At 42.6% G+C, this 26,038-nt stretch overlaps 2 protein-coding genes and 1 long non-coding RNA gene across 8 annotated transcripts in view; 2 read left to right on the top strand and 1 right to left on the bottom strand.

The window, feature by feature from the left end:
- The window catches only part of SLC37A4 (solute carrier family 37 member 4), a 44,435-nt gene extending 35,817 nt beyond the window's left edge, over nucleotides 1–8,618 (top strand). For 2 of the 3 annotated variants that reach the window (XM_073657024.1, XM_073657025.1), the window contains exons 6-10: nucleotides 761–846; nucleotides 1,143–1,256; nucleotides 1,395–1,460; nucleotides 3,021–3,159; nucleotides 5,696–8,618. In XM_073657024.1, coding sequence (XP_073513125.1) covers nucleotides 761–846; nucleotides 1,143–1,256; nucleotides 1,395–1,460; nucleotides 3,021–3,159; nucleotides 5,696–5,862 — 572 coding nt within the window. In that variant the 3' untranslated portion in view covers nucleotides 5,863–8,618. The remainder of the gene's footprint in view (nucleotides 1–760; nucleotides 847–1,142; nucleotides 1,257–1,394; nucleotides 1,461–3,020; nucleotides 3,160–5,695) is intronic. The other variant, XM_073657026.1, reaches the window with a different exon arrangement.
- A 2,410-nt stretch (nucleotides 8,619–11,028) lies between these two features.
- LOC141172618 (uncharacterized) overlaps nucleotides 11,029–26,038 on the top strand; it is a 126,909-nt gene continuing 111,899 nt past the window's right edge. The window contains exon 1 of the long non-coding RNA XR_012252498.1: nucleotides 11,029–11,289. This is a non-coding gene — a long non-coding RNA (uncharacterized lncRNA). The remainder of the gene's footprint in view (nucleotides 11,290–26,038) is intronic.
- On the bottom strand, nucleotides 12,980–25,655 carry LOC141172617 (interleukin-18-like). Of its 4 annotated transcripts, none has more exons than XM_073657019.1 (6): nucleotides 25,556–25,649; nucleotides 19,055–19,091; nucleotides 18,814–18,846; nucleotides 18,496–18,621; nucleotides 15,471–15,616; nucleotides 12,980–13,257 (listed from the first exon to the last, which is right to left on the bottom strand). In XM_073657019.1, exons 1-6 carry the CDS (start codon nucleotides 25,607–25,609, stop codon nucleotides 13,057–13,059), a joined length of 597 nt encoding a protein of 198 aa, XP_073513120.1. In that variant the 5' UTR covers nucleotides 25,610–25,649; the 3' UTR covers nucleotides 12,980–13,056. The 4 variants fall into 4 exon arrangements, with proteins under 4 accessions (XP_073513120.1, XP_073513123.1, XP_073513121.1 ...); XM_073657022.1 differs by lacking the exon at nucleotides 25,556–25,649 and adding an exon at nucleotides 22,750–23,053; XM_073657020.1 differs by lacking the exon at nucleotides 18,814–18,846 and having other exon boundaries at nucleotides 25,556–25,655.

Below are 26,038 nucleotides of genomic sequence, written 5' to 3'. Positions count from 1 at the left end.
ACTGTATATATCATTTCTTCCCTAAGGTTTCTTATTAATTGCTCACAGGTTGCAAAACTGGAGCAATTTGAAGTCAGAATGGATTTTGATCCAATGATTGCAAATACGTCCAGATTAAGTTCTTGAAATGTCAGACACAGAAATACAAAATATATTAGAAAATTGCAGAACTGCTCATTAGACAGCGAGTAAGCTTCATCTACATTGGAGGGGAAAGATGTGAATCCTGCATTATCATTCACTCTGAAAACAGCTAACTTCTATTGTTGCTAAAAACAAGACAGACTGCCAGCTCACTGAGGGATCAGATTACTGTAGCCCATTGAAGTCTATGTAGGGGGAAAGCAGAGTGAGATGCAGAGTGAATGAGAGAGGCATGGAAACACAATAGACCTGCGCTACTGCTTTCTAGTAAGCGTTTATCTCACCGGTGCTGGATTCACAGCTACACTGCTCAGTATTGCTCTATAATTTCCTCCATGCTGCAGTACAGAGACAGGAGAGCATGAATCCCTCATGTCTGTGTGTGCAGTGTAAGGCTAGAAATATTATTCCTGATCAGTAGCTCTGTCCCGTCTCCTCTTGTACACGGACCGCGGAGTTATTTCTCTCGTTGTGCCGTACGGCTAACAAGAATCAGCGCAGTAAATACGTAATATTGAAATATTTCCAGGAAGAAGTCAATATTAATTAGATGATCTATTATTGTGTCATCATACGCCGGCTCCTTATTGACATTTTTCCATCTTGTCTTTTACAGGAAGCTCTTACATGAGCGCTCTAGAGGTCGGAGGTTTAATAGGAAGCATTGCCGCTGGATTGCTGTCTGATCGCGCTGTGGCAAAAGTAAGAACTGTGAATGCAGCCGTATCTGTTTTTCCTAAGCCTGGTGAACAAGTCTGATATACAGGTTCCAGAATACTTTGTATTGCCACAAAGTAATTTTTCTTTGTAGTGAAAATATTTTAATTAGACTGGAATTGCCATGTGGGACGGCCGCTACGTCCGGCATGACATGCGCTTCTATTTACGGGTGGGAAATAATAAGGCAGATCAATGTGTTTTTTTTTTAATTACTGACACTTGTATTAACTGGTTTATTTTATTTTTTTGGATGACGCTCTTTCTGCGGTCTCCGTTAGTCGGGTTTGAGGAACTATGGCAACCCCCGCCACGGTCTACTTCTATCTATGATGGCCGGGATGGTTGGGTCCTTGTTTCTGTTCCGTGTTACTGTCACTCCGGGATCGTCCAAGGTAACGTGAAACTTTTGCGGAACTTTTACAACTTCCAGATAAGTCGTCCCTCATTATCCTTCATACAATTCCTGCTCGTTCTTCTGTCTGTACCTTCATGCTTTCATCTTTTAATATCTGCTGTTCACATTCTCCCAGGTGGACGGGATCTTGTCTCTTGCTCTCCGGCCTCTCGCTGAGATGTCCAATCTGAATGAACAAGAGGTTTCTGTCTTTCTTTGAAATACTCTGTCTGTCCTTACTGATCTGACCAAAAGTTGTAAATGTTTGCTTCTTCCTTCCGGGCATTTAAGTTTGGCTCATAAATTGTGTTACACCTATTGCAGGGCCGGAGGGGGATTCTTTCTCTGGTGTTTTTGCAATCTCTTCATCATTCACCACCTCCTTGCAGACGTTTGTCCAGATTGTTCCTATAAAAAAATATTGAGACCCTTTTTTAGGGCATTTTTTTCACTCAAATGCATTTACTCGTTTTTTTGGTTGGGTCTTGATAAAACTTTTCTAGAGTCTGTCTTTTTCAGCCTCTATGTATCACATAAAATAGCAGGCTGTGAAATGAGCTACCAGTGAATCCATCAGTGAGCTCGTTCTGGAGGCAGGGTCTGTAAATACTTATTTTTCTTCTCTGAAACCATCTTCTAAGTTGATTTACGAGCAATTGAAATTTGGATTTTGACTTGATTTTAGAAGATCATTACAGGGTTGCTCGCAACTTGTCTTCAGGAGCGCGCTTCCTGCTTTGCGGAAGGGGCTATGATTGACAGTTCGGACCAGTGGCATGGTGGCCCAGCTGGTGTGCACTGTGCGCTCTCTCTTGCTGACAGCAGAGGCAGCTTTGCCTTTTCAAACATTGATAGAGCATGGAGGACTGAAGCCTGCAGGATTAAAAGAGCTTGTAAGTGCTGCGCTTGTAGAAGGAAAGAGCTTGTAAGTGCTGCGCTTGTAGAAGGAAAGAGCTTGTAAGTGCTGCGCTCATAGAAGGAAAGATCTTGTAAGTGCTGCGCTCGTAGCAGGAAAGAGCTTGTAATGGCTGCACTCGTAGAAGGCAAGAGCTTTTAAGCGCTGTGCTCATAGCAGGAAAGAGCTTGTAAGGGCTGCGCTCGTAGAAGGCAAGAGCTTGTAAGGGCTGCGATCGTAGCAGGAAAGAGCTTGTAAGGGCTTTGCTCGTAGAAGGCAAGAGCTTGTAAGCGCTGCGCTCCTTGCCTAGGAGACTGCAGAATGAGTTACCAGTAAACTTTGGTACAAATTGATGCACACGTCCCATTCCTTTGGCCACGATTTTGATCAGTCTGTGTTACGTCATGCCGCAGCGATGATGATCAAAAGAAGAGCAGGTAAGAGGCTGTACTTCCGCTCTTGCACAGTCGTGGCAGACGGAATGACACATGTGAATCGATTTGCACCAACTCTAGGTACCACAAATCTATGTACAGTGATACATAGAGGATGTAGAAACCAGACCGTTGAAGATATTGGGAAAAATTATGTAGCACATATGCAGATTTTGCCACAAGTAATGTCCCCTGTGTGTGAGCGTCTTCATGTTTGTGAAACGTCTTACACTCTATTATTCCCCATCAGTCTATTACTTGGCCTGACGCAGAGGACAGTACACCCCAGAGATATGGGGGTCGCGGTCTCAAGAGTCTCGTCACTTTATATGTTTTGTCTTCTCAATCGAAGATGTGATCTGTGGATTTATGTCACTAATCGCATAAATATTAACTCTTCCATCGTTTCATCGCCTTTGTATGATATTCTTAGGTGTGGATCCTGATTCTCGGAGCCATCTTTGGTTTTTCCTCTTATGGCCCCATTGCTCTGTTTGGAGTTATCGCTAATGAAAGCGCCCCTTCCAATTTCTGCGGCACTTCCCATGCAATTGTGGCGCTGTCCGCTAACAGTAAGTACAACAGGGTCACTGTTCATATACCATTAGAGTGTAAGATAAAATCTTACTCTGTTTTTATTATATTTTTCCATTTCATTAAAAGGGTATTCCCATCTCCAAGATCCTATCCCAATATGTTGTCAGTGTTCTAATAATAATATCATCAAATACCTCCAATTAGAAATGTAATGTAGTTCTTCTGATTCGCTATGCCTCTTACCCTATGTGCAGAGCATTGCAGTAGCTTAAGTAACCATGGTTACGACCACTCATAAAGTGACAGTTACTTGTTAGTGGTCATAACTATGGATACCTAAGCTTCATAAGGGATAAGAAGCGATATAGCGTATCAGAAGAACTATACAGCATTTATAATTGGAGGTATTTGCTAATATTATTATACCTACTACATATTGGGATGGGAATACCCCTTTAACTCATAAAATGAAAGGAGCTTTTATGTAAAGAGGGATTTTGGTGAGATATTCTGCACGGTTGGGGTAAGTCTTTGTTATTAAAAGGGGCCATGACCAAGGGCATAGATTTGAGGACAGCCTTAATCATTATTAAAGCAGTTTGGTTCTCTACCAGATGCCGTTCTTGCTGGTTATCAAAGGGGGCACCATGTTGCGTTTGTAGAGCCCCTGTGTGCCTAAACATTGGAGCTCCCCCACAAGTGACCCCATTTTGGAAACTAGACCCCCCAAGGCACCTATCTAGATGCATAGTGAGCACTTGGAACCCGCAGGGCTTCACAAATTGATTCGTAAAAATGAAAAAGTGGAAAAAAAAAATACTTTTTCATTTTTACGAATCAATTTGTGAAGCACCTAGGGGTTCCAAGTGCTCACTATGCATCTAGATAGGTGCCTTGGGGGGTCTAGTTTCCAAAATGGGGTCACTTGTGGGGGGTTTCCACTGTTTAGGCACATCAGGGGCTCTACAAACGCAACATGGCGTCTGCTAATTATTCAAGCAAATTTTACAATCAAAAAGTCAAATGGCGCTCCTTCCCTTCCGAGCCCTGCCGTGCGCCCAAACCGTGGTTTTTCCCCACATATGGGGTATCTGCGTGCCCAGGGTAAATTGCACAACAAATTTTGGGGTCCATTTTTTCCTGTTACCCCTGTGAAAATAAAAAAAATTAGGTCTAAAGTAACATTTTTGTGAAAAAAGTTAAATGTTCATTTTTTTCTTCCACATTCCAAAAATTCCTGTGAAGCACCTGAAGGGTTAATAAAGTTATTGAATGTGGTTTTGAGCACCTTGAGGGGTGCAGTTTTTAGAATGGTGTCACTTTTGGGTATTTTCTGTCATAAAGACCTCTCAAAGTGACTTCAAATGTGATGTGGTCCCTAAAAAAATGGTTTTGTAAATTTTGTTGGAAAAATGAGAAATCGCTGGTCAACTTTTAACCCTTTTAGCTCCCTAACAAAAAATTTTGGTTCCAAAATTGTGCTGATGTAAAGTAGACATGTGGGAAATGTTATTTATTAACTATTTTGTGTGACATATCTCTCTGATTTAAGGGCATAAAAATTCAAATTTTGAAAATTGCTAAATTTTCAAAATTTTCGCCAAATTTCCGTTTTTTTTCACAAATAAACGCAAGTGATATCGAAGAAATTTTACCACAATCATGAAGTACAATATGTCACGAAAAAACAATCTCAGAATCAGGGGGATCCGTTGAAGCATTCCAGAGTAATTACTTCATAAAGTGACAGTGGTCAGAATTGTAAAAATTGGCCTGGTCATTAACGTGCAAACCACCCTCGGGGGTTAAGGGGTTAAACTTTGCCACAACAGTATCTCGGACCTGCCTGGTGTGTTCCTTGGTCTTCATGATGCTCTCTGCACTTGAAACAGAACCCTGAGACTATCACAGAGTAGGTGCATTTATACGGAGACTTGATTACACACAGGTGGATTCTAGTTATCGTTACCAGTCATTTAGGACAACATTGGATCATTCAGAGATCCTCACTGAACTTCTGCACTGAAAGAAAAGGGGCTGAATAATACTGCACGCCCCACTTTTCAGTTTTTAATTTGTTAAAAAAGTTTAAAATATCCAATAAATTTCATTCCACTTCACGATTGTGTCCCACTTGTTGTTGATTCTTCCCAAAAAAATTAGAATTTTATATCTTTATGTTTGAAGCCAGAAATGTGGCAAAAGGTAGAAAAGTTCAAGGGGCCAAATACTTTCACAATGCACTGTATTAATAATAATAATAATAATAATAATAATAATAATAATAATATTATTACACCTTCTACATATTGTGATGATATCTTGGAGATGGAAATACTCCTTTTAACCCTCTACTTATTGCTGGTCCTGCATTCACAACTCTGCAGGCTCCCAATCAGAAAATTCTACTGGTCAGGAAGGGGAAATCACATGAAGGATTTGCTCATAAAGTCTCGGTTTCTCCGTTAGAAGCTTCCCTTGGGCTTCAATGCTCTGTAGACCTCCTCAAGAAGAAGAACTAATGTAGATGGAGAATATCTAATTTTTATACAACTGTATTTTTCTTCGCAGTCGGAGGATTTCTGGCCGGACTGCCTTTCAGCACAGTCGCCAAATATTACGGCTGGGACACAGCTTTCTGGGCGGCGGAGATGACCTGCTTAGCGGTGACCATTGTCTTCTTTCTGCTGCGGAACATCCAGACCAAGATGGGACGCCTGCCTAAGAAATCTGATTGAGACGCACTTCAAGAATCCTCCCCTAACTACCTGCAAGAACGCGGAAAGACTAATCCGGAGGAAGGAGGAGGGGATGACTCTGAGTTATCAGTAGCGCTCATTTCTGAGTACCGCAGGGTATTGGCCGAGTGCTGCGCCAAGCAAGTAATTTGGCCTTTCCAAATTCAGTCTCCTAAATCCTCCAATTCCTCTGTTCACGAAAGAAAAAGCGTCGCCTAGCATTTCAGATTAAGATACTACTACAAACACTTGGGACTTACTCCTGGAAATCTAATTTGCAATAATTAAAGGGGTTCTCCAATTTTTAGAAATCCTCAATCCTTTTGACAATTAGTGGATTCCCTCGAAACCTGTATAAGCATTTAATCTCCCTGCAGCTCCCCCGCAGGCATAATTAGGCATTACATGGGGTCCTCCAGGGAAGGAGACTCTCTTTTTTAACAAATCTCCTCTCTGGCCCTCTATTAACTCAGAAGTCCCTATTGGGAAAATGGATTTTCTAAAGTGGAAAACCCCTTTAACGTTTAATATTAATGTGAAATCGTGCAGTCCATCTACATTTCATGCAAGAAACGTTATCGGTCCGGTACTGACCTCGTCATAACACTGCGTGCAATATGGCATTTACGGACATGAAGAAAACCGTAGATCATCACCCATGAGGCTCATCTCCATAACACGGTCGTATTAATAGAGTTGCTCGTGAGACATCAGAAAATACTTTTGGGAAACGGCGGACAATTTATAGAAGGATTTAATTTATATCTTCAGCTCGCAGTTCTGCACTTTTTTTTGATTACTCCTGGACCTAATAGAAGGACATAGCAGGAACGTATTACTAAATGTCTGTATTATTACACTATTACTAGTCTCCAGACATTACATGTGAAGATTACCCGTACTGCCATACTAGTTTCATTTCTTAGAGAAGGTGTCATTGGAAAATTATCTATTGTTCAAATCAGTTTTTTATGTTAAATATATATATATATATATATATATATTTTTATTCTGGATATTTTTATTTATTTTTCCAATCCCTTTCTATATTTAAAATAGGAAAAACAAAATCTTGCAATTTTCTCACTGGCTACTAGACCTCACATCAAACTCCTATTCTCTTTTTTTTCACATGGACATAAGCAGCAATAGAAAGACGCAGGCCCTATTTGTTTGTGTAGAATCGTTATTTGAGCATGCTCAAATCTGGGGAAAGGTCATGGTGAAGGAAGGAGGAGGGGGTGAGCTGTGACATCACCTATTCTTTATGGTGGATCCTGTGTTATCTACTGTATATAGAGGTGTTATCAGTCATTGTATAGGAGGAGGAGGAGGTGAGCTGTGACATCACCTATTGTGAATGGTGGATCCTGTGTTAGCTACTGTATATAGAAGTGTTATCAGTCATAGTAATTCTGTCTGTGATGATAAAGAAACTGATGGAAAGTCTTTTGTGAAGAACAGGAAGTGTAAGTCTAGTATTAAACCTAGTGGCCAGTGTGAAAATTGCAAGATTTCTATTTTTTTTTCTTATATAATGTAATTTTTTTCCTTTTTGTAATTTAAAAATTATATATATATGTTTAATATGAAACATGATTTTAAAAAATGGGTCATTTTCTGATTTTTCTTTCCTTTTTTAACGTGTTCTGGTTTCAGCAACTACATATGTTTTATATAATGAAAATGTATTATACAATTTACAGATGTCCTCTAACCTCTGTATCAATTCCACAAGATTTTCAAGATTTGTGAGTGAAGCCATCCAGTAAAAAAAAATATAGTGAATGAAAATCTGTCCACGGACACAAGACAGCGCTCAGATCCGCATAGCGTAACAGTAATTGGCTACAGTGGAGATCTGGACACATGGGAGGCATTCATACAAGCTGCTTTTCTTTTCCCACCAATTTTACTAAAACCAACAAAAAAGCTACTTGTCCTTTCTACAAAAACTACTGTTTTCTCTGCAGCAGATCTAGCAGAGCTCTGAATGCTGAGCCCTGTATAACCCCGCCCACACACCTGATTGGCTGATTTCTGCTTATGCTGAGTGTACACAGAAAGCAGCCAATCGGTGGTGGGGACGTGGCTGGACTAGGAGGCACGAGACACCTAGTCCTATAGTGATAATCTCCTGCTGATAAAACACTGATTTTAATGAAACAGCAAAACACAGCCCAAGTGACACATCACTGGAATCAGAGTCTCTGCCCCTACATCATGCTGGTCTCAATTACCTAACAAAAAAAACACTGACTGATTCCCTTTAAGGGTATGTTCACACAGAGCTGATTTTTTTTTTTTTGTGTGTGGAATTTTCGCACTTTGCCTTCCACCACTCGGTGTACACGCCCTGTGGGAACATACCCTAAAGTATCATGTCTAATCGTATATTATGGTCTTACACCAGGGACTTTGTGTTTTGTTTGTTGTATTTAAGTAATACTGATGGACATGGGCAGAAGGCGCCTTCCTATATGAAGTGTTGGACTTTTTACAAACCTGAAAAAATACGATATTCTAATATAGTTTATTCCCTGGACTCTGCACATTGTGGAGGTGATAATTATGTAACTGGAGAACCAAGAGCCGACCGATAAATACTGAGTAAACTGCACATGGAAGATACTGGAGCGTGGGAGATGCCCCTTATATAGGGAGCGCTAAGTACATTAAGTCATGAAAATAACTTTTTTTTTTTTTGCTCTTGTTATAAATTCTGATAATAAAGAGTGCAGAAATGTGAAAACAAAGAGGAATTGATTGGTCATTAATGCCAGCAGATATCCATGAAAGTATTGGGACACCCATCTTATTCATTGCATTCTGGATTCGCTTTCAGTCCTGTTGCCCCCTGGTGTATAACCTCCGACCCCTCTCGCCCCCGGTGTATAACTTCCATCCCCCCGCCATGCTGTTTCCTTTACTAACATGTGACAGATCAGACGGTGGTGCAGAGATCACTGATACCAGCGCGGTCCTGTAATAGGAGCCACCGGGGTAACAAGTCCGTCCGTGACATTTCTTCCTCCTGAATCTTCCCCATCACCTGTGAGTGATATTACTGAGAAGTGGAAGGAACCGCAGTGACTCAGCCACGAAGTGGAGACCCCGTAACATTACAGAGCGGGGGGCCGAGTGCTGAGGAGCAGAGGTCAGAAAAGTCACCACCGCTCTGCTGACCCCATAACTGCAGAGTCCAGACCTCTGGTATCGGCACAAACACTGAGCCCCCGCAGGGAGCTTCATGTCCGAGCAGCTGCTTGCAGTCGTACGTCACCAAGCACAACGCTGAGGGTCGGTTGGAGTGGTGTAAAGCCGCCACCACTGGACTCTGGAGGAGACGTGTTCTGTGCAGTGACTGATCGCACTTCTCTATCTGCGTCTGATGGAGGAGTCTGGGTTTGGTTTATTCTAGGAGGACGTTACCCCCTGACTGCATTGTGCCGCTGTACAGAGGATGGAAGAGGATAATTCTATGGGCTGTTATCAGGGCTCAGCTTCAGTCCCTTAAGTTCCAGTACACAAAATCCATAGACATAATTGGGGGAGTGTAGTACTGCAATTAGACCACTAGATGGCAGCAAGGCTCTAGAGAAGTTGGTGAAAGTCCAATGCAGGAAAGTTGCTACATCTCTTCCCAGGAATTAACTAAACGCTCAAGTACCCGGCCGATTTCTGCCACAAACAAGCAGCCATCAACCATGTGCTAGTCAGTCAGCGCTTATTTAATGGCCTACAGAAGTGTATAAGGACAAAGCAATTGTTACTACGATCGTTCTGTCCCCATATAGTTTGCATGCTGTCAGGTGGCTTACAGCACAGATAGACACCAACCAGGAGGTCACTGAAAAATCAGCTTACAGCTCCAATTAAATGCTATGGATGGTGGAGGGTGAGTTACCAAGCAGACACAGACAGGCAGTGCTGCAGCTTGACAGCTGGATTCACAGCTACACTGCTCAGCACTGCTACATAATGATTCTACTACTTCTGAACATGTTCTACACAGAGACAGGAGAGCAGGAATCCCTCTTATCTGTGTGTGCTGTGTATGGCAGACATCATATCAGCTAGTCTCCCCCCACTAGCTCAGAAGGAAATTAAAATTAGAGATGGAGAATAGTAATATTCGTCAATTGCACACACAACAGATTATTATCAGTTATTAGTACATTAGTGTTATCAGTCATTGTACAGGAGGAGGAGGTGAGCTGTGATATCACCTATTGTGAATGGTGGATCCTGTGTTATCTACTGTATATAGAGGTGTTATCAGTCATTGTACAGGAGGAGGAGGTAAGCTGTGACATCACCTATTGTGAATGATGGATCCTGTGTTACCTACCGTATATAGAGGTGTTATCAGTCATTGTACAGGAGGTGGAGGAGGTGAGCTGTGACATCACCTATTGTGAATGGTGGATCCTGTGCTATCTACTGTATATAGAGGTGTTATCAGTCATTGTACAGGAGGAGGAGGTGAGCTGTGACATCACCTATTGTGAATGGTGGATCCTGTGTTATCTACTGTATATAGAGGCGTTATCAGTCATTGTACAGGAGGAGGAGGTAAGCTGTGACATCACCTATTGTGAATGGTGGATCCTGTGTTACCTACTGTATATAGAGGTGTTATCAGTCATTGTACAGGAGGAGATGGAGAATAGTAATATTCGTCAATTGCACACACAACAGATTATTATCAGTTATTAGTACATTGGTGTTATCAGACATTGTACAGGAGGAGGAGGTGAGCTGTGACATCACCTATTGTGCATGGTGGATCCTGTGTTATCTGTCATTGTACAGGAGGAGGAGGTGAGCTGTGACATTGCCTATTGTGAATGGTTGATCCTGTGTTCTCTACTGTATATAGAGGTGTTATCAGTCACTGTACTGGAGGAGGAGGAGGTGAGCTGTGACATCACCTATTGTGAATGGTGGATCCTGTATTATCTATTGTAAATATGTGATATCAATACACTTGGTAACATAATCATAAGAAGCCATATATCCTAAGATTCTTATAAGGGTTAAATTACTGTTGCATCATTTTGCTAAGTGACAGCCAAGGTTACGCAGGAATGGCGTGAAAACAGTGCAGAACGGCCAAGTTTCAGCCCAGTTTATGGCTGGGCGTCAAAATTGCTTTTTATTCACTGTGTACATGAAACCTGCTAAATGATGGCTTGGAAGACTAAGTAATTATGTTGGCTCTCTTTTCACACTCATTCTTCTATGTTAATCAGTAAAAACAAATCTGGGTCCTGACGATGAAGGATATGTGAGCGAGAGCACAATAGCACTACGACCCCTTTCTTCAGACAACCTTCTGCTAGAGACCCTGGATTATATTCCTTCTCTCCTATAATGGAGCAGAAACATCACTGTGGTGCAGAAATGATACATGGCAAAGTAAAGGTAAATTGCTGCAATCCTTCCTTTGCAACTTTATAACTTGTCTATTGAAAAACGGAGTATTTGCAAAGTCTGTAACCTTTATCTCTTCTGTACCATTTTTAAACTGATTTATCAAGTGCATAAAGTGAAAGGGGTTATCCGAAACTGTTATTTTTGCGTATAGGGCTAAGAAGAGGCAGGTACTTGCTAGCTACCTGCCTGTTCTGCCTGACGCTGCTCATGCTGGTGATTCAGTGCCTTCCGCTGACGTCATGTTGACAGAGCAGAGTCTTCTCTTCCCTCTCCTCTGTTGATGGAACGTCTCTGCCGATGTCATGCTTACTGACAGCCAGCTCCCTGCTGCCTAACTGCGGGGATCCAGTGTCATGCCAGTGACTCGCACAGGTGGAAAAGCTCCACCCTACTCACTGCGGTTACCGCTCTGCTTTCCCCAGTCATGGCCTGTCTCACTGAGCTGCCTCTTGTACAGCATTTCCAACACTGCTGCATCTTCCTGCTGTTGGTAAGTCTCCACCTGACTACAGGGAGGCGCAGTCACTTTCTGCAGGTATTTAACCCCAACGTGTCCTGCAGAGGTAAGATCCTCTGGCCTATCACCAAGCATCAGGGGATCTATTAGGCAGCTCTTCCCACCACTCCTTGCCTGATCTAAGATTCTAGTTCAGTTTCTATCTAGATTTCTGTAAGGTGCTTTCTTATATTGTCTCTCCTGTTTTCTGACGTGGCTTGCCTACCCATTTATCCTGACTTCTCCACTCCTGACCATGCTTTGTATATTGAACCCGTGCTGCCTGCCCTGACCCTCAGATTGTCTGACCACGTCTTTGCCTCCGTCCACCTGTACCTCGTACCCATGTCTCTGACCCTCCGATCAGCTGCTGCCCATGGAGTAGTACCTGCAGACTACCAAGCCTATCCTCACCATCAGAGGCTCTAGTGAATGCCTTGTAGTCACTTAGTCATGCCCCTCCAGGGTAAGCCCAGTCCGTGGCTCAGTGGGTCCACACCCACCAGCGTTACATCCAGCTGTCAAACAGCATGACGTCTCCATCGACAGAGCAAACCGGAAGAGGAAGAGCGGCTCTGTTGACGAGGATGAAGTAAAGAAAGGGAATGGTCGGCTGTGCCAGCAGAGATCGTCCTCGTGCAGAACAGGCAGGTATTTAGCAACTACTTGCCTGTTAGTTCTTATCCCCATACAAACCGCTCTATTCAATAACTCCTGGCTGCAACTAGGGAAAAGCGGACAAAAGTCCACCGTGCATGCACAAAATGTGGCTTGATATGATGTACCCGGCCAGAGGGACGTCAAGCAGACCCGGAGAGGGACCGGCCAGCATGATTTCTCTAAAGAACGGCTCTACCACTGCATCACTGGACGCCTATCACCGTCCTCATTTTACTAATTCCTGTTATCAATTAAAACAGAATATTATTTCTGCATTATCTTCATATTTTTTCTTTCATGTAACATTTTCTTAGATTTAGATATTTTTAACCGGATCAATAAAATAAATTTGTGGACAGACGGAGATCAGCTCAGGTTGACCGTAGACTCCATCGATATTGAAGGTATAAACACTTTTGATCAGAGACTGGTCCGCGCAACGCCGTTCTCTTCCATGATGGATGAAGACGGCAAAGGGTTAAAATCACGTCAGGCAAAGAAGGGGGCATGTTGATTTTCAGGAGATGAAGGGGGTATTTTATTTAATTTGTTTAGCGACATTTTCACCTTTATTTGCATTGACGTTAAGATTTTTTTTTTTAAACAAGTGAAAAACTTATGGTTTCATCAGAAGGAACTCGGCGCTTAAGTATCAACTTCTTTTCTTTGTTCCATGCCAGGTAACATCCTTTCTTTAATGATGACTCAAAACACATATTTCGATGCCCTTCTGAAAATTCCTGCATGTAGAAAACCAATCCGCTGGAGTCTGATGGGATTTCTTGTGGCAATTGACCCTCCTGTTATTAAAAAATTACTAAATCAGTAATCGTCATAAATAAAGACGCAAAGTGGCAAGATTTATAATATTAAATACGGCTGGATGATTGAGAAAATTAATGTAATTAATTCGATAATAATGTCTGTAAATTGTCTGAATTGTAAAGCGCTGCGGAATATGTTGGTGCTATATAAATAAAAAGATTATTATTATTAATTAAAGGGAATCTGTCAGCAAGTAACGTCATCACAATAAATTACCTGTAATTATGATTACTTCTAAACCTTTATATTACAAATCCGAGTCTCCGTTCTCTTATAATCCATCGGCAAAATCTTATGCAAATGAGATCACCCGTGGAGGGACTTGGTCCTGCTTCTCCAGCCTCTTCCTCCTCCCTGCGCCGGCCTCCTCCTGGTGATTGACAGGTCACTCTTCAGTTCGACATCCTTCGGCGGCCAAGATCTAGCACAGACACCGTCACTCCATGGGCAGCACATGTTCAGTAACATCCTGATGATGGTTAGAGAGCCGGAATATACATCTGCACGTGCGCCGCCCCTGGTAATAATGGTGCTTGCGTGGGATCTCAGTCTCTGTGACCTGCTTCTCCGCCTGAGATCTCGCGCAGGCGCCATCATTTCTGGCGACGGTGCATGCGCAGATGGATTTTCCAGCTCTTGCAACATCATTGGGACGTTACTGTGCCACCCGATGAGATGTTGGCAGGGGGGAGCAGGTCACAAATAAGAGTGACCTGTCAATCACTGATTGGAGGCTGGTGCCAGGAGGAGAAAGAGGCCGGAGAGCTGTAAGTGCAGACCTAGCTCCCTGCACTTGCGAGCTACTTTGTATAAGAAGTCGCTGAAGGATTACAAAACAAAGGAGACACAGAATTGTAATATAAAGGTGTGACGACACAGCATTTAATCTTAGTTATGCCATGCATATATTTTCAGTAGGCCAAGAGACATAGACTATTGTTCGTCTGAACTTTGACTCTTGATTTGATGTGTTTTTCTTCGGTGGGTCAAGAAACATTGACTGTTGTCTGAACGTTGACTCTTGAATTGATGTTTGTAAATTGCTGAATGGCTGTAAACTCTTTCTAAAGACAGCCGGGCCACAGGACGAGAACACCCACTGACCCTCGTGTCTTCACAAAGGGTATGAAAGTCATCATCATTACCGGTACTTTACTATGAAGACATTATTTTTGGGGGTATAAAAACCTGCTGACCGGTTCCCTTTAAGTGAAGTAGAATTCTGATAAAAATTGCAAAATTGATTATTGCATATCCGCTGTACTGGAAAAAGCCCCAACAAAGATCAGCAAAGCAGAAATTCGCGCAGACACTTCCTACCCCAGGTCTTGACCGCTTCCACAATTTATTTAACCCCTTAATGACATATGACATACAGGGTACGTCATATGCCATCTCCCTGACTATCTATCCTAGCCTGCATCTTTGCCGGCAGATGATGGCTGCTTTATTCAGCCATCATCTACCTATAACAGCTATGTGGCTGTTAACCTGTCAAATGCTGCTTTCAATCTGTGACAGCAGCAATGACAGCGTGCCACCAAGGGGGGCGCATTGTTTTATGTGCCCATGATGTAATCGCGGTACTACAATGGGTTGCCATGAAAGCCAGGGGTCTGCTGAAGACCCCTGTGCCTCTCATGACTGTTTTCCTGTGAAAGCTAGCCAGTGATTTTTAATATATACAACAATGCTGTGGTATTGCTGCATTTAGTGCAAGGTTCAAGTTCCCCAGGGGGACTAAGAAATACTATGAAAAGAAAAAAAATGTTTTAAAAAATATGAAAAAAAAATAATAATATAAAAGTTGAATTAACACACCTTTTCCTTCATAAAAAATAAATAAAATAAAATAAAAAAATACAAATATTTGCTGCATTCGTAAAAGCATCTCTCAAAATATCTCTCAAAATATAATTTTGCATCTCTCAAAATATCAAACAAATTGATCCGATCAGTAAACGATGTAATGGGAAAAAAGATCAAAAAATGCCCAAATTGCGTTTTTCTGGCCGCCGCAGCAACCCATAAATTGTAATAAGAGATGATCAAAACATTATATCTACCCCAAACTGATGTCAATAATAACATCGGTTTGGGGCGCAAAAAACAAGCCCTCACCAGCTCCAGATCCTGAAACATAGTGATGTGAAATGAGAATGAAGTAACACGTGTGCTCAGCTCTCACCGTAACTTTCACTGTGTCGCTTTCTGCGTTATTTGCTTCCAAGATGTAATTTCTATTTGCTATTTTGCAGCTGATGATCACCGGCAATCCACTAATATTTTCACCATCCTTTCTGTATTTGTGTATGTAAAATCTGCCCTGCTCCACTAAAACGGAAACATGATGTTAACAGACTTCACAACATTTTTCCAGTAAGACTGCGTTCACATTTTCTCTATATCGTATTGTTCCTAATGCCCATAGGCGGATTATAATGAGGGCAATCTGGGCTACCGCCCGGGGCTCCAGGGGGTCCGAGGCTCTGGGGGGTCAATGGCCAGATTGCCCTCATTATAAAATGTGCGGTGCCGTGGCACATACCGGCAGTCAGAGGCGGGGGGCCCCTGGACCACTCCCCCAGCAGCGGCGCATGGACGCTGCTTCTTTTTCGGCCGGGCCAGCACTGCACCTGTTAACTTCCCTGTGTGCTGGCCCGGCCGCATCACAGCTAGGAGACACGGCCCTGTGCGCGGCCGTGTCTGCTAGTGTGACGTCACGCAGTGCGCACCCTGCACTGCTACTTGTGTGTGTGTGAGTGTGTGTGTGAGAGTGTGTGTGAGAGTGTGTATGTGTGTATGTGTGCAGGCAGATATCATTGTGTGATGTCTGTTTATATGTATTTGTGTGTTTCAAATGTGTTTATGCGTGTATGTATATGTCTGTATATGTTTGTGTGTGTGCGTGACTGCGTGCGGCCTCCCGCTGTCTCTGGGAGGGCGCCGTGCGCCCTTCCGCTGTGTATTGATGGCACCGTGCAGCCTCCCGCTGTGTATAGATGGCTACGTGCGGCCTCCCGCTGTGTATAGATGGCTACGTGCGACCTCCCGCTGTGTATAGATGGCTATGTGCGACCTCCCGCTGTGTATAGATGGCTACGTGCGACCTCCCGCTGTGTATAGATGGCTACGTGCGACCTCCCGCTGTGTATAGATGGCACCGTGTGGCCTCCCGCTGTGTATATATGGCTACGTGCGACCTCCCGCTGTGTATAGATGGCACCGTGCGGCCTCCTGCTGTGTATAGATGGCTGCGTGCGGCCTCCTGCTGTGTATAGATGGCACCGTGCGGCCTCCCGCTGTGTATTTATGGCTATGTGCGGCCTCCCGCTGTGCATAGACGGCTACGTGCGGCCTCCTGCTGTGTATGGGAGGATTGTGGCAGCTCATATTGTGTGTATGGTCTCATACTGTATATAGGGGATGTCAGCATACTTAATTGTGCTCAATATTAAGTCATACAATTAATGTAAAAAAAAATATTATAATTAATATATTAATATTGTGCCAAATTAATTTCACGTGAACTATCACATGATCTATCACAGTGGATCATGTGACATGTCACGTGATACATCAGGTGTGTGTGTGTGGGGGGGCCCGCGCCTTCTAAACTGCTCAAAGCCCTTGCTACTCTTAATCCACCCCTGCTAATGCTTATTGATTACCTCGGTTATTTAGTCTTCTTCACTATTCTTTCTGGAAAAAATGGAACCCGACAAACCTATTTTATGTCAATAAGATCCATCAGGAGTCATCGGGATCTAAACATATTGGCTCCTTCCCCTGTAGATGGGAGGTGAGCTGCAATCTACTGTATATAGAGGTGTTATCAGTCATTGTACAGAAGGAGGAGGTTAGCTGTGACTTCACCTATTGTGAACGGTGGATCCTGTGTTATCTACTGTATATAGAGGTGTTATCAGTCATTGTACAGAAGGAGGAGGTTAGCTGTGACTTCACCTATTGTGAATGGTGGATCCTGTGTTATCTACTGTATATAGAGGTGTTATCAGTCATTGTACAGGAGGAGGAGGTGAGCTGTGACATCACCTACTGTGAATAGTGGCTCCTGTGTTATCTAATGTATATAGAGGTGTTATCAGTCATTATACAGGAGGAGGAGGAGGAGGTGAGCTGTGATATCACCTATTGTGAATAGTGGCTCCTGTGTTATCTACTGTATATAGAGGTGATATCAGTCATTGTACAGGAGGAGGTGAGCTGTGACATCACCTATTGTGAATGGTGGATCCTGTGTTATCTACTCTATGTAGTGGTGTTATCAGTCACTGTACAGGAGGAGGAGGTGAGCTGTGACATCACCTATTGTGAATGATCCTATGTTATCTACTGTGTATAGAGGTGTTATCAGTCATTGTACAGGAGGGGGGGGAGGTGAGCTGTGACATCACCTATTGTGAATGATCCTGTGTTATCTACTGTGTATAGAGGTGTTATCAGTCATTGTACAGGAGGAGGAGGTGGTGAGCTGTGACATCACCTATTGTGAATGGTGGATTCTGTGTTAACACCTCTATATACAGTAGATATCAGTCATCGTACCGAAGGAGTAGGAGGTGAGCTGTGACATCACCTATTGTGAATGGTGGATCCTGTGTTATCTACTGTATATAGAGGTGTTATCAGTCATTGTACAGTAGGAGGAGGAGGTGAGCTGTAACATCACCTATTGTGAATGGTGGATCCTGTATAATCTACTGTATATAGAGGTGTTATCAGTCATTGTACAGTAGGAGGAGGAGGTTAGCTGTAACATCACCTATTGTAAATGGTGGATCCTGTATAATCTACTGTATATAGAGGTGTTATCAGTCATTGTACAGGAGGAGGAGGAGGTGAGCTGTAATATCACCTATTGTGAATGATGGATCCTGTGTTATATGCTACTGTATATAGAGGTGTTATCAGTCATTGTACAGGAGGTGGAGGAGGTGAGCTGTGACATCACCTGTTGTGAATAGTTATACTGTACAATGATAATATTTCTATATACAGGTTTTACTTTTATCCTGAATTCCCAGAAACTTGAGCATTTTGTGGATGTGATTGTGTCCTTTTGTAGCTTATTTCTGCTCAACGCAGGACGTGCAGAAGGCTGATGGTGGTGCCAAATTCCCACTTATCTAATATGTCATCAGTATCTAAGTACATCACAACCCCAACCCCAACATTCACCCCTTTCGTACCTTTACTATCCCCATCTGGTGCAAAAATAGCGATGGACTCTTCCGGTTTGGCAATTAACAATTCATTTAGGGCATTTTTTATAAACCTCCGAAATCCACCGCTCACTTTGAAGGCGTTTACTACATCTGTAATTACACAAAAAAATGACTAGACACCAATACTCTGCTTAGGATCCGTTCACATTACATGAGACGTTTACGTTCATATACTGAAGACCAGATACATACCAAAAGTTTCCAATATTCGAAACTTAAATTATACATATATTTCATTTCAATATGGGAATAGAAGGAATAAAATTGAAATCAAATTGTTACCATGTGATGTTGGTTGTTCCCATGGAACATGGTCTGGAATAAAAAAAAAAGCAAAAAAATACACAAATTGCCAAAACATTACTAAAATCTCCATAGCTTAAATGATGGTGCAGAGTCTCTGCAGGAGTATGGCAGTAAAGCTCGGATGATACCTTTAGTGGGGAATGTAAGGAGGGACTATAGTGAAAGCTGCCAGAGGGGGAAGGAGACTGATTCATCCTACAGAGAAATTGCAACTTACCTTGAGACATCCTTCTTCTATCCATCTTCACAAAAATCTAAAAAAAAAACAATATAATTATGATTACTTGCTCCATGTGTGTAGACAGGTGTCCTCACTATTGAAAAGGAGCTTGTATGACTGAAGACATAAGGTACATTAACACTGTACATTTTTTTGCATTTTGGGGGAGAAAACTTTTGCATTTTGTAAAAAAAAACACACCTTGTGAGTGTATTCAAAGGGTATGTGCAACAGGTTTTTTTTGGATCAGGTCCTGTTTCAAAAATGCCTGAAAAATCGCTCAAAAAACACCATTCACATGTTTTGTCTTTTGAGTGGTTTTTTTTCCGTTGCAAATTTGGAAAAACACCAATGGAAAAAAAAAGTGTATATCACTTTTTTTGGAGTGGATCCTGGTGGAATCGGCTCTAAAATACTTTAGGTAGTGACTAAGGAAAAGGCAGCAAAAAAACAATTCTTCCGAAACTCTTCAAACCACTTTAAGGAATGAAAAACTCCTTAAAAAACTCCTCAAAAAAGGAGGGTTTCCTGATCTTCAAACCACTTTAAGGAATGAAAAACTCCTTCAAAAACTCCTCAAAGAAGGAGTGTTTCCTGATCTTCAAACCACTTTAAGGAATGAAAAACTCCTTCAAAAACTCCTCAAAGAAGGAGCGTTTCCTGATCTTCAAATCACTTTAAGGAATGAAAAACTCCTTCAAAAACTCCTCAAAGAAGGAGTGTGGCGCCCAGCTGCGCTTGGTACCACAGATCCTAGAAGTGTGCATTAATGGAATCCTCCACAAGAGGCCCCCATAAACATTCACACATCTCCACCTTCCACCTCAGACCAGCAGAGGGAGCCCGTTAAGGATATTAATAAGGAAGGTGGAGCTAGGCAGTGAGCAGTTCCTCTGGAGAGTTCAGCAAGTACAGACCTGAATACAGAGTCGAGCTCAGTCTAGTCTGGAGTCTACAGAGAATCAAGTCTGCGAGAGGTCAGCCTGCAGTGTAGTCCAGTCCAGACGCAGTTGTAGCTCAAGTAAGTGAGCCCAAGGTGTGCCGACGCCTGTAAGAGCGGTGAAGAGCGGCAAGCTGCCGTTAGTGTGAGTAGCCTAGTGAGGGCCCGAGCGTGGCTGAAGGCGAGTGGAAAGTGAGTAGCAGTGGGGGCAGAGGAGCTTACCCAGCTCACCCCGAAACATATACCGGACACCGAGTCCGAGCTTACCGGGATCTCTACGACCCAGTAAGGCATAACCGGAATCCCTGGAGAACTACAGGTCCCAGGCTCACCAGAGAGCTGATACGTAACAGAGCCAGGAGACACATAGGCCCCGTAAGCTGGGAGCGTGCACTCCAAGAGAAGGCCCTACCACTACGTCAGCCGGTGCAGGACAGAGGTAAAGTTAGGCCTAGCTTCAGGCAGGTCAGAAACTTCTCCGTACGCTGCCCTGAGGCCTAGCTCCACCTGTGGGGAGCTATACCATCGAGCTGCCTTATCACCGGCCTCAGTGGGCTGCCGCAGCGCTGGTGATTCTCACCAGAAACCACAGGTGGCGTCACGAACTTTCATAAAATTAACAAACAATCCCCTTTTAAAAGCTGACCGCAGGGTATGGGCCCGGGAGCCGACCACCGCGACATCCTCAAGGCCAGGCAAAGGCCCGGGTACCGAGTCGTCCCCATCCCTCTGGGCGAGTCAGGAGCGTTTCCTGATCTTCAAACCACTTTAAGGAATGAAAAACTCCTTCAAAATCTCCCCAAAGAAGGAGCGTTTCCTGAAGTGATTTCCACTAGAAAATTTTTCCTTTTTGAAAAGCTCAGTGTGCACATGTGCATGCGACGTTTTTTTCAGACAAATCCTGGAATCCTTCTGAAAAAGCGCTGCGAAACCGCTGCAAAAAAAAATAAACCTATTACCCAGCTATGTAAAAACAACATTGCTGTGCACATCTTAAATCTTTCAATGCTTCTTTTACCCACTTGAGGGTTCGGAAATGGCGAAAGTGTTAAAAGAAGTCGCATGTTCATTCTGCTAGTTATAGTTTAAGTAAAAAGAAAAGATGAATGGAACCGCTGCAAAGGAAATTGCTAAACCAACAACGAAGCCGATTTAGAAAAAGCATCTTCGCCTGGGAAAACTTTTGGCGGGTGCCCATTAGTTCCTGCATACTGGCAGTTTACATCGCTCTCAGGAGACAACCCATTCAAATAATAGTAATACCCTTTTTATCGATACCAAACTTTTTGTTTTAGTTGGGATTTAGTTTTTTTTGAGTTTATGCAAACTGCTAACACATTAGTAGTTTGTCAGCAAGTTTAGGTTTCGTCATCTCTAGCTTTCTTGATGGTAAACATTTCCCCAGAAGGGATTAGCTCATACATCTGCTCCGTACCGTAGTTGTGTAATAATAAAAAATGCAAGTTGGCAATATATAATATTTGTCCTCAACAATTCTACTCTGTATAGAACATTGGGGGAGATTTTAAGGTAACATTTCCTTAATTTGCTCCAAATAACCGGAGTACAAACCTTGCTCCACATTTATTATGTTTATTTTAGGGGCGAGGCTTAGCCTAAAAGGGGTTTTGGCTTAGAGGAGAGGGGTATGACTTAAAATATTAGAACATGCACCAAGATTGACTGCGGCTACGTCATGAATTCATTTCCAACTAAGGAACCAAAGCCGAGATTGGCAGACAAGACCCTGCTACCAGAATGAGCTCACTGACTGATTCATTGGTAGCTCATTCTGTAATCTGCTATGTACTGAGATACTTAGAGGCTGTAGAAGCAAAAATGTTTAATGTAACCCTTATTAAATAACTTTTTTTTTTTTTTAATAAAAGTTAAATAAGCCCCTTATCCTTTAAGGGGTTGACTATGTTTTAGTACCACTTACAGCACCTTCTCTGTCTTAGGGCTCATTCAGACGTCCAATTTTTCATGTACGAGTGCTATCTGTGTTTTTCACGGATATCTCTCGTACCTGTGACAGTCTGTGGCACCATCCGCACGTCCATGATTTTTCGCAGACCGAGTGGTCTGTGGAAAATCACGGAGACATGTCCAATTTTGATCCGAGGGGCAGATCAAAATCTGTCATGCAAGTCAATGGGTTTATTAAAAAAATCAGACTGAACTCGGATGACATCCGAGTTCAGTCCGGTTTTCACGGACTTTCAGAATGGAGAAGGTGGAGATTTTTTTTTCATTTCTCTATGTTTGAGAAAATCGGATGACACTCGGACCACACTGATCAAACTCTGATCAGAGTAATCGGTCTGTTTTTCCTCGTACGTGGAAAAATCGGATGTGTGAATGAGGTCTTACATTGCTAAGAATGAGTGAAAAGGTTACAAAAAATAGTAGAAAAAATATCTCTACATTTAGAATATGACACATTGTGACAACTCTCTGTGAATATCTAAAATAGTTTGCTAACTTATAGTTCTGTATAAAACTACAGATAAAGCTCTGTTCACATTTGTGTGTTAGGGGCAAAAATACCACTCAAAATAGTGTAGCAAGTTACGCTATAGCAGGTAAAATCTCTTGTATCAGGATGGAAATCAGATTGTCATTGGGGTCCGTTGCAGGAGTCCAATAATTTTGTTGTTCGGGTCATCTAATGGCTTAAAAAAACCCTCATGTGAACTGAGCCTAACCGATCATTCTCTATAACCATGAATGTAAGCAGAGCTTCTCTTACCGTAATCTGGGATCTTGTAGATCTGAATGAATGGAGACACCTGAGGATGATCCTCTTTATATAATGCTCCTAGAAAAGTTATTAAAAGCCACCGTATGACTTACTGTTACAATGGATTGTGCCAAATTTCTAAAAGGAGGGATTCCTTCCTTTTTTTCTGTATATGATATCTAATATGAATAATGGGATTTTCCAAATTATGCAATAAGCTTCTTAGTAGTATAACAACCCAGACTGTACGATACTACATTGTGAACCGTGTCTGGGATCTTCAGGCTTCTGTAAAGGAGATGAGCTTTGGCTAGATAGAAACTGAATGAGGAAGCAGCAAAGAATAATTTATTGAAGCCAAAAGGGTCCACGACCCCATTATCAGTATTTGGTCAGTATTTTTTCTCAGGAGTGGGAGCCAAAATCAGGAGTGGAACAATCAGAGAAAAGGTATAATAGAAACAAGTCACCAATTCTGTATTTATCACCCACTCCTGGTTTTGGCTCCCACTCCTGAGAAAAAATACTGACAGAATACTGATAGTGGGGCCGTGACCTAAGTGTGAAGTAGGGGCAGATCCTGGATTACAGCAGGTTCACGGCTGCAGATGAATTTTCCACTGTATTTATCGCTTCCTGCTACAATTTATGCATTAAATACCAGGATTTAATCTTTATAAAAACTGCTTTATACACTGCTAATGCTGATAAGAGAAGGAGACAGAGAAAACCATTGTTTTCCCTGTCCAGGGCTGGCTTTAGGGAGTGGTACATATGGCGGCTTTCCCAGGGTCACGCTGTCCACTGTGTATTATTTCGCTGTATTTGATGTTACTATATGAGAATATTGTTTGGATCCTGCACACTATTATTATGGCTAAAACCATGGGAAAACTGTCAAAAGGTGACAAAAGTCAGGGAGGACCCCTGTTTTGTTAATCCTCATTAAATATGGCTCAACTTAGATTTTTACATTTTCACAGGGAAATCCTGAACATCACAGAAATTTTTGCAGGTCTGCTACTGAAAATAGAAAGGGGCATATTTATGTCATCGTTACTCAGCCCGTAACCTTTTACATCATTTGTCCCAAGTCATTAATTTCAAAAATGAAACTTTCTTGGGTGTATAAAGTAATAAAACGTCATATTAAACAAAAAAACTCATAATCACTTAGCCCCAATATGTCCTGTATTTCCAGAGAAGTACTATCAGTATCCAATCTCCCAAATTGAAAGACACGTGTCACCTTTCCCCCCCAGGTGTCTCCCAGCCTTCAATCATTTGCAAGGTATTTAGCTAGCTAGTTGCTTGAAGTCGGTGTCAGTTGGAACTCTACTTAGCTGGATGTGGTTGCTTAGCTCTGTGTCTCTTGCCTCTGCCACTGTTGCTGGTCCTAAGATTTGTCGTGACTATTCTTGTGGATTTCCTCTTCTGCTTTTGACGTACCCTCCTGGTATCTGACCCCGGATTTCACCCCTGACTATCCAATTGTTGTATTAGCTGGTTTTGTCATACCCTCCTGGCATTTGACCTTGGATTGTTTCGTTACCACACCTTTGATTTACCCCTCTGTACTACGAGCCCTCCTGGTATCTCACCTTGGAACTCGTGACTACCTTGTCTCACAGCTTGACTGGGAGAAGTGACTCAGCGTCACAAATGTCAGATGAACCTGTCTATATGGATTGGTGCTCTCAAAATATGTAAAGAGGCGCAGACGACTGATGGTCGGGGGAGATGTTGATGGCGCATGTCCGATTTCGGACTGCCGATCACATGTTCTTCTTGAGATAAGCCACCGGCCGATGTATTTCTCATAGAGAACATAGGAATGCTTGGCCGAACGAGTGCTCCGGAGCATCGTTCATTCGACAGCCACTTGATGTGTAAGGCCAGCCTAAGGAGCTGATTCATTAAGCCTGGGGTAAGTCTTAATGAGGGACATGCAGGGATAAGATGTGCCAAATTTATTGAGGGTGGCATATCTTATCTGTGGTGTGCACCCTGGTGCACCTCACCAGAAATGTTACTCCAGTCATGAACTGGAGTAACATTTCTAACATAAGAAACACCGCCAAGTCATGAATTTGACTGATGGGCGTAGCCATGCCCTGCCCCGGCTCCTTTCCAACTCTGGCCATTTTTGTAGAGCTGCCCAAATATTACAAAATTTGTGCATAACTTCCCATTGGGCAAAGATTTTGCAACTTTTGAAGATGTTCTACACCTGTTTTCCAACATAAACACTTTGATGAATCAGTGTCATGTCCATTTTTTTTTGCATTAAAGGGGTTGTCCCATGAACAATTCCACAAGATAAATGATAAATGTGTCCCTCTCAATCACAAGAATAGCGGTCCCAATTGAAGAGGCAATGAGCATGTGCGACCACTGTTCCATTAACTCGGAGTGGTTGTCACACATGCTCACTACAGCTCTATTCACAAATGGGATTTTGTCCTCGCTCCCCCCCCCCATTCATTGGTTCCAGGAATCAGTGAGGGTCTCGACAGCTAAGATTTCCTAGATGATACATGTTTATTAGGGAACTCCTTAAAAAACTTCCGGGACTTGTCTTTACCTTTTTGTTACTTAACAGCCAGAATGCATTGGGCAGTTGTAAAATATGGAGGTAAAAACGGTCAGTAGGCGGTTTTGGGATTATTTACAAGAACAGTGGCTCTGCCGGGCATGTTAGTTTCAGGCAGCTTGATTTTAAAGGGTTATTATTATCAAAGAGCATAACTTATTGATGGCTAGGGATCCAACTTGGCTATTCCTTTTCAAACAGGAGGAAAGTTATCCAGCTCACCCTCATCAGATGTCCTTGTAGTTCGGAGCACGAGACATCTTTGCCTGGATGCATCAACGCAGAAAATGGACGTTCCGGCTTCACGAACAAACAAAGCTTCTTTATTTGTGGTTAAATACAAAGTCCAAGATAGTGGTTAAAACTAAGGTCTGATAAATAGCACGGCTAAAACATTGTGCATTGCAGAGTTAGGACATCTACGGGTTTCAAGTGCTCTTAGTCGTGATGTGTCTCCCTTTCAAACCACAACCAATGCCTTGATGCAGAATTGCAGTGATATGATGCATCACTGTGGTCTATGCTGAAATATCATGCCTGTACCTTGCATTCCTAGCCCAGCGCATTCGCAGTTCTGTCTCTGCTGTGGGCGCCAACCTCACTGGCGCGAACAATGGTGCACAGGAGCATTGTGACAAGTCCAACCTAATCTTCCGGGAGGTGATTGTTGCTCCTACTATAAAATGGTGACATTGATCGCCTTGT

This window comes from Phyllobates terribilis, unplaced genomic scaffold, assembly GCF_046119375.1.
Source record: "Phyllobates terribilis strain yellow unplaced genomic scaffold, ASM4611937v1 Scaffold_12__6_contigs__length_324123572, whole genome shotgun sequence".
Taxonomy (NCBI): Eukaryota; Metazoa; Chordata; class Amphibia; order Anura; family Dendrobatidae; genus Phyllobates; species Phyllobates terribilis.
Note: the sequence above shows the minus strand (reverse complement) of the source record. Positions and strands in the feature narration are given on the sequence as shown.

Bases quoted from the DNA above. Each gene is read 5' to 3' on its own strand.
- LOC141172617 (XM_073657019.1), bottom strand. From the start codon at position 25,609: ATGCATCCAGGCAAAGATGTCTCGTGCTCCGAACTACAAGGACATCTG. The intron at 18,847-19,054 runs GTAAGTTGCAAT...TTTTTATTCCAG, and splicing joins TAGAAGAAGGATGTCTCAAG to ACCATGTTCCATGGGAACAA. The intron at 18,622-18,813 runs GTAACAATTTGA...GTGTAATTACAG, and splicing joins GGAACAACCAACATCACATG to ATGTAGTAAACGCCTTCAAA.